This window comes from Tachysurus vachellii, chromosome 12 (genome assembly GCF_030014155.1).
Source record: "Tachysurus vachellii isolate PV-2020 chromosome 12, HZAU_Pvac_v1, whole genome shotgun sequence".
NCBI classification, from domain to species: Eukaryota; Metazoa; Chordata; class Actinopteri; order Siluriformes; family Bagridae; genus Tachysurus; species Tachysurus vachellii.
Window position 1 is genome coordinate 14,828,341 of NC_083471.1, and position 15,166 is coordinate 14,843,506.

Here is a 15,166-nt window from a genome sequence, read left to right on the forward strand (position 1 = left end):
CTTTTTCTTACTCGTCCCCCTCCCAATATCTCTCTTCTTTTTCTCTTCGCTCTCTTCAACACGACCATTCCTGTCGTTTGAACACTGGCTGTCCTCTTCATCCTCGTTTTCTCTTTAATTACCCAAGGCTTCTCTCTGCTTAGGCTTTTGTTTGTGTGTGTGTGTGTGTGTGCATGCGTGTGTGTTTATGAGCGTTGTGGCCGCCATTTTAGGTGGCAGCCGAGAGAGTGTGTGAAATGGAGGAAGAGTGGCTGAATTGACTATTTATGAAACAAATATTGAACTAATTTCCAAGTAAAAGTAAAAAGTTATTTTTTTCATAACCTGATGTTTGTGCGTAGGTTAAAGCAGGACTTAGGACACTGATACCCATCGAGCAGAAATATATTGAAGAAGAGCCTCGAGTTTCCAAACAGGTATCTAAAACCTTGCCATTAACACAGTGATCATAAAATCGTGATGTGTGCTTGATGTACAATATAGACAGCAGTGTCTCTCTCTCTCTCGCTCTCTCTCTCTTCCTCACTCTCCTCTGGAACTGGTGAATAGAAATGTCATGCTGTCACTTGTGGGAGTGCATAAGTAGATTGGTCATCCTTTAGTTTGGCCCTCAGTGGCACCGCAGCAATGCACCTCATTGTCGGCCTGCTCAATGTGTCCCCCCTCGGACAAAGAGCTGAATCGGAGGGGCTGTCCCAAATCAGACCTGTCACTGACACACTCACACACACACACACACACACACACACACACATACACAGAGTTTTCAACACAGTTGAAAGATTCTGAGCAGCAGCGAAAAAAACGCAGACTCTGCACTTTGACATTTTTTAAAATATACTTGTGTTTTTGCGCCCATCCCACTAAAACTATAAGAAAGGCTGTTATATGGCTCCAGACTGCATGTGAACTTTTTCCTTCTTTATAACTTCTGAGCTGACATCTCAGCTCTTTTGCAGTCCTTTTATTTTCTCCATAACACCATATACTGCTTTATCTAGGTACTTTTCAGTACTTTCAGAACTTACTTCACCTCTCATTTCCACCTACACTGTCGGCCAAATAGCGCGCAAAGTAGCGGAGTTAAAAGGTAAGAGAGTCTCAGTCAGAGAGCGTGACAAAGTAAATGCAGATATTTGTGATGATCAAAGCTTTGTAGTGTCGCAGCCATTATGCGCATGCATGTGTTTCATCTTCTAACAACACCAGACAAGAAGTTCAGACTAATTCTGAATTATGATTAGTTCTATATTGTTGATAACACAAATGCAGCATATTCCTCTTTTATGTCTCTAAAATAGAATATGAAATAATATAATGTAATGTAATATATGAAATGGTATAAGCTGCCCTCTGAGTTTCTCTTGGCTGGATTCTGTGTGTGATTGAAAAGCCATTTTGACTTGGTGCAGTTTTCTGGTATTTTTCCTAGATGACAATACCATGGGACAATAGTGCTTTTCCAGTCTCTGAATATTTGCCAAAACCCGACTGGGACTTCAAAGTGTGGCTCGATTGTTTCCGTTTATTTACCTCATCTTGCATGCCAGATGCCCTGATGCAAATGGCAACGTAGCAGTTGCCAAAATACACTTATCTTCTGCTTTGTAATTTGCTTTTATGGCATAATGACTTTATTAATTTGTTTACTTCATAACAGTTCTTATCAAGTTCCTAAATACGTAAGCCCATGCCTCATAGGGTTTATTGATAAACGTGTGAATGGAAAACCACCTAGACATGATCGATATGACAAAAATTATATTAGAAAACTGAAGGATTTTTTTTTACGTTATGGCTAATATATCACAATATTTTAAATGAAACAGTGATTCTGATGATCACTAATAGACTAATGTGAAACACATTAAATTCCATTGATCATGTGGTGGTTTGTGGTGATGCTTCATGGTGTCAAATGACTCAAAATCCCAGAGGTTGTGAGCAGATGAGATACCAGTTGTGAAAATGATGTGAGGAAAATAAACCCACGCTTTTCCGACCAGTTGCCTTTAAACTTTAAACAGAGAGGATAAATTGTTTAAATCTGTGAACATCTGTGAGAACTCTTCCCTTTCTGGGTAATATCTCCACCTCGGTATCTAAATCTGTGGTCTGATGCCTTCAGTGAAACCATCAACATGAATGCATATGATTGCACAAGCTGGAACCGAGGCTCTGCTACAGAACCAGGGCTGGTTTTGTGTTTCAAAAACTAGAGAAAATTCCTCCATTTTTCCTCCATGTACTTCATCATGCCAGCTGATGACCCCTGCCTTATTCCATGACCAACGAAATACTTAGAATTTATAAATGTGCATTAATTCCATATACTCTACTGAGCATGTGCTTAATAGCTTTAGTTGTATTTATTATCCTGTGGAAACGAGAGACTCAAAATGTTCTCTACATAAAATACTATTTTCAATTTTCAATCCTGGCACTTAGTATTGCAGCTCTCCACTCTGTGTTATGATGTTCTTCACTTTCACCTTCTTCAGTATTCTTTCATATACACTACATATGGACCATTGCTAAAATCCAGACCAGCTTTAGACTGGATGCGAATGTTTTTGCCTTGTCTGCTTGACTTTTTTTTCTGTCAAACAGGTTCTGAATGTAACACACAACTTACATGCGTCTCTCTCTTTCTCAGCTGCTCCTGCAGAACTTTAACCGGGTGCGGCGCTGCATCATGTTCCTCATTAACACTTGCTGCTACATCAACAGCTGCTTCGAGTGGGAGTCTCCTCGGAGGAGCATCTGTGCTTTCCTTGTAAGGAGTCTTTCACACACACACACACACACACACACACACACACACACACATACACAAACTTACAGGCCTTGAGGTACTGGCATGGCATGCAGAGTGAAGTAAATTGTGCCAGGTATTAGAGCAGTGATCCAGCAGCTTTCACTCACATAACCACTTCCTGTTTTTCAGATCACACCACATTTACAAAATTTGCAAACTCACCAGTGAAATTGCGTCTTTATCTGCATACAGTCAGGGAGCAGTCTGTCTCTCTGAAACTCTCACTACATAGTGAAAAGGAAGTCTAATTGGACAGCTGTGCTGTCACTTAAAGGACACCTTCACATAAGGGTGCTGTTTGACTGAATGCTAACAGGACAGTCGTGCTAATCCTTCTCTGTGGCACCGCATAATATGCGTCAGGATCTGTCCATTGCAGCATTAACGCGTCTTTAAGGACCGAAGTGTCGACCGTTAACATTTGCCGCTTGACACATTTTAATTTTGCTACAGTTTAGAAGGAGCTGTCTGCATCGATCTGTTAACATTTAAGTTCAACATTTTTTGACGACGCTTTCTCGGCTGTTGCGGGGGAAAAAATACATGAATGAAAATGCCAAAGAGAGAAATGTCAAGAGAGTGTGCTAAAAACAAGAGGTCACACCTGCTTCTTCGCTGATGTTTAGTTGATATTTAACTAAAAATGTTTGCATGGTGATTTGACCATTTTGTCTTAAAGGCAGGTCTGTTTTTGAGTGAATGTAAGTCTTAAAATAGGAAGAGGGGAAGTGGGGAGGGGGTGGCGGGGGGCCTGGGGCTGGGATATGGCACCGAAAAAATAATTCTGCAGTCATTTTTGGAGCTTTTCAAAGTACACAGTATGTTTAACAAATCAGTCTTAGTACTTTGTGCTCATTTCATTTTAATTCTATTTATTTGTATAGCACTTCTGGGTCATGGTGGCTTAGTGGTTAGCACGTTTGCCTCACACCTCCAGGGTTGGGGGTTTGATTCCCACCTCCACCTTGTGTGTGTGGAGTTTGCATGTTCTCCCCGTGCCTCGGGGGTTTCCTCCGGGTACTCGGGTTTCCTCCCCCGGTCCAAAGACATGCATGGTCAAAGACATGGTTGACTGGCATCTCTGGAAAATTGTCCGTAGTGTGTGAGTGCGTGAGTGAATGAGAGTGTGTGTGTGTGTGCCCTGCGATGGGTTGGCACTCCGTCCAGGGTGTATCCTGCCTTGATGCCCGATGACGCCTGAGATAGGCACAGGCTCCCCGTGACCCGAGGTAGTTCGGATAAGCGGTAGAAAATGAATGAATAAATGAATGTATAGCACTTTTAACAATGGATATTGTCACAAAGCAGATTTACAGAAATATAGAGAAACAAAATAAAAATTTAAAAGTTTAAAAAGAAATGTATATTTATCCGTAATGAACAAGCCTGAGCTGACGGTAAAAAAGGAAACTCCCTGAGATGATATGAAGAAGAAACCTTGAGAGGAACCAGACTTAGAAGGGAAGACATCCTCATTTGAGTGACTCTGGACAGGAAATAATATAAATAAGTTTGTAGTTGAGTGAAATTGTGCAAAAAAGAGATCCTGAGGAACTAATAGGTCAGCTTCATTTCTGAGTTTATTATAGACTTAACACTAATTCCTTCCTGCCCAAGTTTTCTAATGTTTACTGATGAAGACTCGAGCACAAAACCGACCATCAAAGTCAATATTGTAATAGCCTCCAAGTGGTTCTATCCTCATCAGTCTCATAGGTCAAGGTCCTATTTTTAGCTGTTCATCTTAAAACACATTATTTACAATGAAAGTTGTAAAAACAGGAGTAATGTATTGAATCTCAGGTCTGTGTTACTTAGTGTTTTCAGAGATGATACAAAATTTAAATCGGGTCAAATATCAGTTTAGAGTGTAAGTTATATCAGTGTAAATTATAAGTTGGTCAGTGTTATTTAAAAAAAAAAAAAAAAAAAAAAATAATAAATATATATAATATAATATATATATATATATATATATATATATATATATATAGTATATATATATATATATATATATATATATATATATATATATATATATATATATATATATATATATATATATATATTAGTTCACAGTGGTAGTCTCGTGTTCTGTCCATGTTCCTGTGTTAAAGTTTTGATACACAGAACATATTATTCAGGTTTTCTCCAACACAAAAAGTTAGCAATAGAAACCCTTGCACTGTGCACATGAAAATGGCTGTGAGGTGAAGAGAGCTCTCTGATTTTCTATTCTGATATTTTTAGGTCGCTGCCTTTGCCACAGCTTTGTGAATTTTTTTTCTTTCACGTTTCTACTTTGCTGTTTTGCTGTTGTTGTTTTTTTCCTGGAACACTCACAAAGTCGAGAACTTTTACTGCACATTTGCTGTAGTGTGTCAGAAACCCTTGTGCCTCTTGTCTGAGTTGAAGCACCCTCATGTGTGGGTGCGTACACACACACACACACACACACACACACACACACACACACACACACATACACACAGAAGTGCCAGCCATTCATGACCACAGAACCTCCAACAAATACAAAGCCTGAGCTTGTGTGTATGCATATCCAAAAGGGACACACTCTTCCTCCCTCTCTGAACACCTGTAAGCCGAGCGCGCTGACACCCATCCGTGCCGTGTGAAAGTGGCCCGCTGTGGGCAGTGGCGGTGTCAGGTTCAGAGAGGCCTCTTCATGCCAGCTCTCCCCACCCTGAACCCCGTTGCTCCCTGGAGTGGGCAAGCCTCACCAACTCTTCCTCCAAACAAATTTGCTGTAACTTTAGCTGCAATTTGGCCTTGAATTGGGAGCAAATAGAGCAGGTATTGTGCATAGGGAATAGGAGCGCTGTGCGGATGTGTGTGTGTGTGTGTTCTGGCTGTGGGGGCTTTATTGGAAGGAGGAGGTAAGAAAATGATACCCGGTGCTTTCATGTGGGGTAAAGTAGGGCTCTTATCAGTGGGAGAGCTAGGACAAGAGAGCTGCTGCTACAGGAAACTGGAGCAGCCCTCACCTGCTTTGCATTTAGATAAAATAAACCCATCCAAGAAAAAAGAGAGAGGGAGGAAGAGTGCAACAAATGTGCCATGATGTCTGTCTGTGTGTGTTTTGTCTTTCCTTCAGTGACACAGTTTTTCAGTTTAGGTAAGTTGTCACTAACATTTACATTAACACGGCCCTGATCTTCCTAACAAACAATAATTACACCAATCCCTCCATAGCAAAGAAAAAGATCCGAAGTACCCAAGTATAAAAAACTATTACTTCTTCTTTAATTAATCATTAATAACGAAGTATTTGATACAGCTACATTATTGAACACGCATAAGCCAAGTAAAGTGAGTCGTTTGGAGCGCTCCATTTTCATAAATCCCCACAAAGGTTGAGTGCATGTTGACAAATCTCCACTTTTGATGAATGCCAGGAGGTGGCAGTGCAGCATCACTCAACAGGAGCGTTCATATAAACCCTCCCACCCCACCACCCCCATCCTGGGGAAAAAAAAAAGCTTAGCCAAAAAAGCCCTGCATGAGTTATTGACGTCCATAATCAGCCTCTCATTTGGCATATTTCTCTCCACTGTTGGCACCATTTAAAATAATCAACACCACTATGATGACTCAATTTCTGAATTCCAAGTAGAAGAGCTGTTGCGGGGTGTGTTGGTAACACACTTTTAATGTGCTAATTCTCAAATGCATTCTCCAAAGTGGTCATACCCCACTCCATAACTGCAAGTGCCAAAACGATATTAAAATCGCCTGCCAGAACTTTCGAGTCCACTCTCTCCTCCCAAAAAAAAAAAAAAATTTCAATAATAAAAAAATTGAGGACAATTTGAAACACTTGGCTGTTTTATATATTTCTCTCTGAAACCAGAGAGATAGTTTTGACACTTCATCTTGAGTTTTTTAATGACTGATGTTTAAAATCATATTAATATTTAAATCACCCGTGCAGGGCTTTATAGCAGACGTGAACATAATGACGTTAAACAGAGAACTGCATTACGGCAAAACAAGGACTCTTAAAAATCTAATAATCACACATTATAGTGAAGATGAATATGTACTTTTTAACTGGGTGACCATATCTTGGGAATTTAATGTAAGCAATTAGAAAATGAAGCCTGATGAAAGGTAAAGAGGTTCTGCTTTGTTTTTGCTTTTTTTTATTGATGTCTCCATTTTTATAAGGATGTTTACTTTTGTAGTTTAGAAGCACTCAGTAATAAAATGGAAGAAATTTCTACTGAAGTTTTTATCTGGAGGGACAATCCAAACAGGAGCTATATAGGTATACTTAAAAATAAACAACAACAAAAAAATGACCAGCTTGGTTGGAAGAAATGTTTTAATTTTGTAATCCTGCACATTAACTCTCCAGATATTCCCAGTGTTCCTGTCTGTTAAAACAGGAACACAGTAGGTTGAAAAAACTATGATTTTCATTGCATATCGTGTTACTAAGAGGACACTGAGAGACTGTGTGCAGGTGTGACGGTCTGAACAGTCTGTGCGTTGGACCCCAGTTCAAACCCACAAGGGGAATTGACTAAGCGAAGCGCTGAACAGTCGGAGGCTATTATGACTTTACCTGGATGCACTCTGACAAAACCTGCAGTTGCACAGCCGCAGATTTGGTTTCTGCCCTCTTTATTTCAGTACTGTTTTTGGGATGTTTTTTTGAGGGGGTTGTGGCTCTCTGTCTCCCCTGTGAGGGGGTCCATAGAGGCCCCTGGTCTGGGCATCAGGCTATGTGTAAAGGAGAAGGGTCACCTCCGAGCGGTCGAGGTGTCGACTAACGCTGGCCGTCAATCAAGCTCTGGCCCTCAGCTAAAATCCGAACTCCACAGAGTGCGTCCAGCGACAGGTTAAATAACTGGCCAGACATATGAAAACAAGATGGACACTGAGCTGAGGAGCTGAGACAAAGAAGTGGCATTTGCTTTTGTAAGTGAGAGATTTGTAAATAATGCATTCGAAGAGTATTATTTGTGGATTTAAAACGGAATAAAAATGTTATAAATTATTAAATGTATGTGAAAAAATTTGTGATTGATATATATATATATACGTATATATATATATATATATATATATATATATATATATATATATATATATATATATATATATATATATATATATATACGTATATATATATATATATATATATATATATATATATACTAAAACTAGAAATAATAAACAACATATAAAATACATACTATGAATATGATACAGTCGTAATTTTATTTAAAACATTATAAAATATACAGGAAAATTAATACATATTATATTTTGCCAGACTACAAAAAACTGTTAAAAAAAAAAAAAAGAAAAGAAAAACTAACTAATATAAGTAATTAAATATGGGATATGTTTTTCATCCCCATGTGTTTCTTATTCGAATCTCATGAAGTAAGATATTTCTACCTTAGGCTATTTTTGGACGATTTTATTTTGCTGCTTTTGCAGAAAGGCTTATTTTTTTTGGGTATATCTTTGTTCTCCTGAATTGAATATCATAGTTTTCTTTTTGCAGCACACTGAGATTTCGAGCAGAAAAAGAATAAACATGGTTAACAAATCTCTACTGCTGCAAAGTGTGGGATTTTTCACAGAAGGTTTAAACAGTGCTGAATTCTTTCACAGAGAGAAGAGAGCCCTGAATGAGGCAAAATAAAAAATATATAGGTGTGTGTGTATGTGTGTGTGCTTGTTGAATTATTTAAAGCGATCCTTCCCTGTTCACCGAATATCTCTTTATTAAAGGAAAAACCTCTAAAGAACAGTAATGTTTTTTTTTTTACCTTCTCATTACTATCACACATCTCATTCACACACAGTACAGGAAATATTATTTTCTTTTATTATTTTGCTCTGAATGTTATGTAAAAATGTTTTGGAAAATTCACCTATTAATCATTGTGTATATTTTTCTTTTGCTGTCCTACATGGAAACTATTTCTTTCTTCAGATATAAACCCAAAGTGGATAATAATGGATTACATTCTACATATACGCCTGTGTGTGTGTGTGTGTGTGTGTGTGTGTGTGTGTGTGTGTGTATGTATGTGTGTGTGTGCATGCGCGCACTTCTGCTAGAGTGTGTTCATGCAGAGCAGTAATGGAGCGATGAATGGCTGTATTGCTGACCCCTCACAGTACACTGCACCTCTGTCTGTGTGTGTGTGTGTGTGTGTGTGTGTTGTGGTTTGTTAAGAGAGGAAGGTTAGGGTCATCAGTAGGAGTCTACTTAGCGCTGCGGCATCATCACAGCTACTCACAGAGCTATAGCTTTTCAAATATACATAAAGTTTTAAGAGCTTGAAAACTGACTAGTAGTCTAAAATATATATATTTTCTCTGTAAAAATATTACATTAACATGGTATTAATATTCATTGTAGTAAACATAACTCATCAGCTATTTCCTTCTGCCATATTCGTTATTATCACAGGTGAATGAAATTGTCACACCCTGCTGTGCTTCATATTCAGTTGTAAATATGTTTCACCAAAATAATCAGCATGTGGAAATTTTCATCTTAGGCTGGTGCGTTTTTGATGAGCAGTTACATTTTCCTTGGCATAACTGTGGGATTTGATTAATAGCTATTACAATGAAACATGGACAGAGTCCTAAGTTGGGGCTTGCATTTTTTTTATTGTCTTGTTTGACTAATTAAAAAGGAGCACATTCATTCTGACATGCTATAAGGCACACATCGATTTCAGCTGATCTCCTGGAGGTGTCACAAATTAATATTGCGGGTTCACAAATTGCTGTGTGTCAAAATTGATAAGATAATCGGCAAGGCCCAGGCTCAAAGTACTCACAAACCTATAATGCCTGCTTTATGTACATAAAAAAGCATTGATTCAGTGTGAATATGTAGTTGCAGCCTGTATTTCTCAACAGAGGAACATGGTGTAAACATTCAGGACTGGGTCGCTGTAGTTCACCGGAAGGCCAGCGGTCTGTCTGCGGTTTGGTTCTGAATCCACCGAGGGTGTTTATATTGTGTTTTTTGGACGAGGCCAGCTCTTTTACAGAACTGTCTGCTTTACTTACCGCACTCTCAAATTACAAATAGTCCTTATAGATATCCCTGATTTTGAATTTCAATTCCTTTTCAGAGGTTCAGAGGTTTCCTCAGGGTCCTCCAGTTTCCTCACACCTCCCAAAAGCATGTCTCTGCATTCACGTCTCACACACAGTGCTCCCAGTATAGACGCCTGATCTGTCGTAACCTCTGACTACAATGAAATGAAGAATATACCGAAACATATTGAATATTATTTTATTACATTTCAAACATAATATTAAAATAATACAATTAAAGTTGTACAGTTATATGTAACTCCATTTAAGTGATTTTTCCTATTAGGAAAAAAAAAAGAATAATTCCTACTCTGTAATGAGAAAATGAAATGATGTGCAGAATTAGAGAAATGTCCAGCGTGTCCTTTCCACTCTTCTGCTCTTTCACGTCTGTTCTTTTCTTTCTCTCTTCATCTCTCTGTCCATCTTGACAGCTCTACATAGTGGTGGTGTGGAACTTTGAGCTCTACATGATCCCGCTGGCTCTGCTGCTCCTGCTAGCCTGGAATTATGTCCTCATCGCTTCGGGAAAGGACAACAGACAGGGAGACGTGGTGAGTGAACCTGCACTGTCGTCAGCAGCGTCTCAACCTTTTATGCACCTTCTTTTTCCTGAAAATACAGTAAAAATCTCAAGTACAAGAAAAGAACTTTGGGATATTGAATCATACTAGTATTGAATATTGAACGTTTATACTAAAATTCATACATATAAATGCTCAAATCTATAAATAGAAATATTATAGAAATATTATGAATATAAATTATAACTTATTAAAATGATATATAGGAATTCAATTCTGTCTAAAATATAGAGCAATATATTCACTGTAAATGTTAGAGAAATTTTATGTAGAAAGACAGTGTAGTATATTTCTGTATAATGTCCTAATATTATTTTTAGACTTCACTTCAATTATATATATTATACAATCTTGTTTGAACTGGCTTGAATTATGAATATTGTATATTTTGCATTTAAAAAAACTAATATTGAATGAGTATTTTTTTTTATTCATTTTTGACCGTATTCTATTTAATAATGAACACAGTGATATAAATTGCAGCATCTTCAAGAATATTTTGTTCAAATATTTTTGTTTGGATTTCAAATATTTCAAATAATCAGATACATCATTTCTGAAACAATTTTAATTGTTTTTTAATCAAACAAATGTGATTTAATTTATCATTTTAAAAATCCAATCCATACCAATTCTCAAATTGTTTTATAGTAAGAAAATGATTTTAAAAACTGCTGAGTAGTGATGTTATGTGGTCTATATTTTATTTAATTATTCAGCATTATTTGCATAGAAAAATATCACTTGTTAAAATTATTCTTTTTTTCCCCAAAATGCGATAAAATATTTTTTTACCATCATCCTTTCCATACAAATTAGATTAAATAATTTCGCCTTGTAGAAATATACCAGATCAGATATAAGAACTATATTTTCTGCATGTCCTGAAGATATTATAATATTTTTTCCCCATAAATCCCCTTTATTGTTCTTTTTGACTTATGATGTGGAGTTGTCAAAATGAGCGAAAGTAAAAAAAAATGTGTGTGCAGTGGAAGGAGAGATCAGATCATACAACATGCTCTGTTTTTTTTCCTGTAGATGGCGACATTGCTTGCAAAAAACTTTGAAACCAAAACCAGAAATCTCCTTTATATATTTTACCTATCGTTCACTTCATCTATACATTTATCTACACTTGCTTTAATTTGTCCTAATGCTTAAAATAAAGACTTTAAGGTAAAGACTATATTTGTAAGTCAGGAAATACACACAGAGTTCTGCTTAATACCTGTTGACCTGTTTGCTTGTGCTGTCAGTTTGGTGTTGACTGTTAAGCGTGTCATTATTTATTCCACACATTTATACAATGTGCTTTTCTGTGTTTCTGGTAACTGTAAACTAATCTGGATCAAGAGTCAAGGTTTCAAAACCAGGTGATGGGTCAAGGGTTATACCTTTGGGATCTGTGGATATAAAACGCACGAAGAAAGTGAAAGCTGCGGCCCCATGAGACCTCAGTCTTTCTTACACTCTATTGTTCTGCATTTTGACGACTGTAACCACAACAGATGAGCCACTCGTGGGGTTGGCAAGAGCGAGAGAGTTCCACTCACTGACATAATAAACAAACACACACAAGTACATACACATGGGGTCTGCTTTTCATTAAACTGAAACCCACTGATGAGCTTGGCCACTTTCTCTCTTGCAGTCATTTAGAAAAGGAAGTTACTTTATTATAAACTCCAGGGGAAGGAACTGAAGTGGGGTTTTTTGGTTTTTGAAAATGGGGCTTGTCTTTGTGTGTGTGTGTGTGTGTGTGTGTGAGTGTGTGTATATATTTTCAATTCAATTTATTTCAATTCAATTCAATTGAGAGCTTACTTCTATTTTGCATTTATTTCAAATTTTTACATTTTAACAATGCAGTGTACATGATCAGCAACAGTTTGAGTGAAACATAACATTTTTGAAAAATAGTTAAATTAATTTTTAAATTTCTTTTTCTCCCCTTTTATTTTAATTTCAGCACATTAGATCAATATAAATGTCAGACAATCAATTTGAAGTCAAATCGGTGTCATCTATATGCATGTTTCAAAGGAAAGAATAAATTATGACAGTTTGTACAAAGGAGTAAAAGCATGATCAATACTGCAAGTCTGTTTCAATTTAAAGAATGTCATAAAAGTACTGCAGTTATTTCCTTTCTTTATTTTACAATTTTTAAAATTCTAAAGCTTTCTGAATTTTGGTCAACATTTACTATACATTTATTTGAACTGATATGTTATTAATATTCCTTAAACTTTATTGATATCAGCTATAATTTTTTCTGTGCAGGATTTCACCTCTATGTTGTTATTTGCCAGTGGTGCAGCTCTCCAAAATTTTATCTTTCTAAGTTATATATACATATTTTTTTACCAGTTTTGAGCGTAGTTAAATGACAAGCTTTCAAAATATTTCCCTAGTAAAACTTTGTCATTCATGTTTTTGTCACTTCAGTAGCAGTGCCAGGCTCCTGGTGGTTGGCAGGATATAATTTCAAATAACGCTCTGTCTAACTCACGGCTAAACCCACTGACACATAAGTGCAGGCTGCTACGACTCAGCGGCCAGCCTGCCTCTCACTGAGAGTTAAAGAGCTGCCCAGCCTGTGAGGCTTACTGATAGGATTCTGTGATATCCAGATACTGTATGTCTGTATAAGCACCTGGGTGGGTATTATATCCCATAGCATGAATATGAATGAGAATGCACTCATATTGAAAGTTACAGTGAGTCGAATGTGTATGTTTTGTGTGACAGTTGCGTGCCGCCGGCTAGATGGCATGTTCTCATATCTGATGACTGCAGAGGTGAGAAACATTTTCTCAGTCAACCAACTGCCATGAGACTTCATCACTTATCCCCTCACTGCATTCTCTGCTTCTTACCGCTGGGAACTTTTCATATCGTTCAAACTTTATGGAAATCCTATTGCATCTTTGAATTAGTCAGCCTACCATATAATTCTTAATTTAGAAGGGCTGTTGATGCATGCTGTGTAAATCTTTTCCGCAGTATTTTACGACCACCCCCCTGCTGTTTTGTTTGTGTGTGAGTTTCTTTAGCTGATTCCAGTATCACTGTAATATGCCCGTGTTGCAATAAATACAGGCTATTAAAAATGTGGTTATGAAGAAATAAACATGAAAACACAAACGCACTGTAAGTAGGTAAAGGAACATCATTTCTCATGTATATATGGGGTTCTCAATTTTTGTGTTCAACAGCTTTTCCTAGACTTATAAATGCACCGTGGAATTAACTTCTAGTTATGTGGTTTCCTCTGTGCGGTTTCCGCTTCATGAAACCAAAGTCATGGCTCTGACACAATCAGGAAAAGAGAAAGAAGGAAAGACCTAACCAATGCCAGTCGTTTTAAACAACATGTAAAATTAAACCGTTGCCCTTCGCCAAATGTCAACATTTGGAAAGTTATGATTTTTCAAAAGCCTGTAAAAGGGTCATTCTCTTTGGAAAGACATGAGCACTCAGCCGTACGCCAAGAGGAAGACTCAGAATATGCAGAATCAGACAAAGTTTTTATCATATATAACCACAATATATTCTGAAAATAACAAAACTCCCACTTTCAGCTGTCATTTAATTGAAGTGGGTTGTTACCTCAAGGGTTGACATGCTAGCTCAACTCTTAACCTGTAGTCAGATGACCCCTGACTCTCGTATTCTTTCCCTGTGCTCTCCATGCCACCCCTCCACCAATTACCTGACCTCTCTGTCAGAGCCTGTTATTGTTAAAAGCTCTTTTTCCATCTGGGAAGGCTATGCTCTGAACACCAGAGTATACTCTCAAACTGGTGTTTCCAAATGGAAGATGTTTAGTGGGTCTGAGAACTGTATAAATAGGCCCCTTTGGTTCCTTAGAGAGGAATTTCCAAGGCACAGTGAATGGATATTATGAGGATGAATTAGGGGTTCAGATGGGGTGCCACCACCTTTGGATTCAAGTCAGACAGATCATGACTTCTGAACCAATCCTGTCGATCATCAGAACAAAAATGGACCAGGTCTGCCAATCATCAGGAACTATTCAAGAAAAAATGTAAATCAACCCTGTTGGTCTATAACAAACATTATGAAAGCCAGAATTTTTTTCTATACCTTATTATTTCCCCTTATATTACCGTGGTTATTAAGGAGACTCCTACTGGTGATGGTTGGAATTGTCCTCGCTATACAGTTCGGAAAGCCACAATTTGGCAACCCAATCCAGGCTGACATTACCTGTCAGTGTCTGGCCCATTTCCTGTAGAGAGCCGGTGATCTCAGTGCCTTCACTGACCTCCCCTCCACCCCCAGCTTCCAGTTCAGTTTGTTTGGAGCTCTGGAAGGTTTTGGTGGGGCTCCATAACGACTACTTGGGCTCAGTCAAGCGTTGGACAGCTCAGTTGGAATTGAGAGGAGCAGGGCCCGTGGCGGGCCCTGAAAGACCCACGCTGCTGAATCCACTGGCCCGGAAAACACTTTACCAGATGTTTCAAAGGTGTTAATTATAGCAAATTCTGCCAGAGCTGGAGAAACATAGTGACATCTCTTTCACCAGCCTGTATGCAATTAAGCATTTTAAGGTACTTCTCAGTAACCTTGTCAGTGGTTTGAGGGCAAGGATAATGCACTCCTCGTGCTTTTGTCTCTCTTTTGTGTCTCATTT

At 37.9% G+C, this 15,166-nt stretch overlaps 1 protein-coding gene across 5 annotated transcripts in view; it reads left to right on the plus strand.

The window, feature by feature from the left end:
* mctp1a (multiple C2 domains, transmembrane 1a) overlaps nucleotides 1-15,166 on the plus strand; it is a 158,702-nt gene that overhangs the window by 112,791 nt on the left and 30,745 nt on the right. For 4 of the 5 annotated variants that reach the window (XM_060882706.1, XM_060882707.1, XM_060882709.1 and 1 more), the window contains 3 exons: nucleotides 342-416; nucleotides 2,657-2,776; nucleotides 10,354-10,473. In XM_060882706.1, coding sequence (XP_060738689.1) covers nucleotides 342-416; nucleotides 2,657-2,776; nucleotides 10,354-10,473 — 315 coding nt within the window. Of the gene's footprint in view, nucleotides 1-341; nucleotides 417-549; nucleotides 740-2,656; nucleotides 2,777-10,353; nucleotides 10,474-15,166 lie in introns of those variants that run through there. The other variant, XM_060882710.1, reaches the window with a different exon arrangement.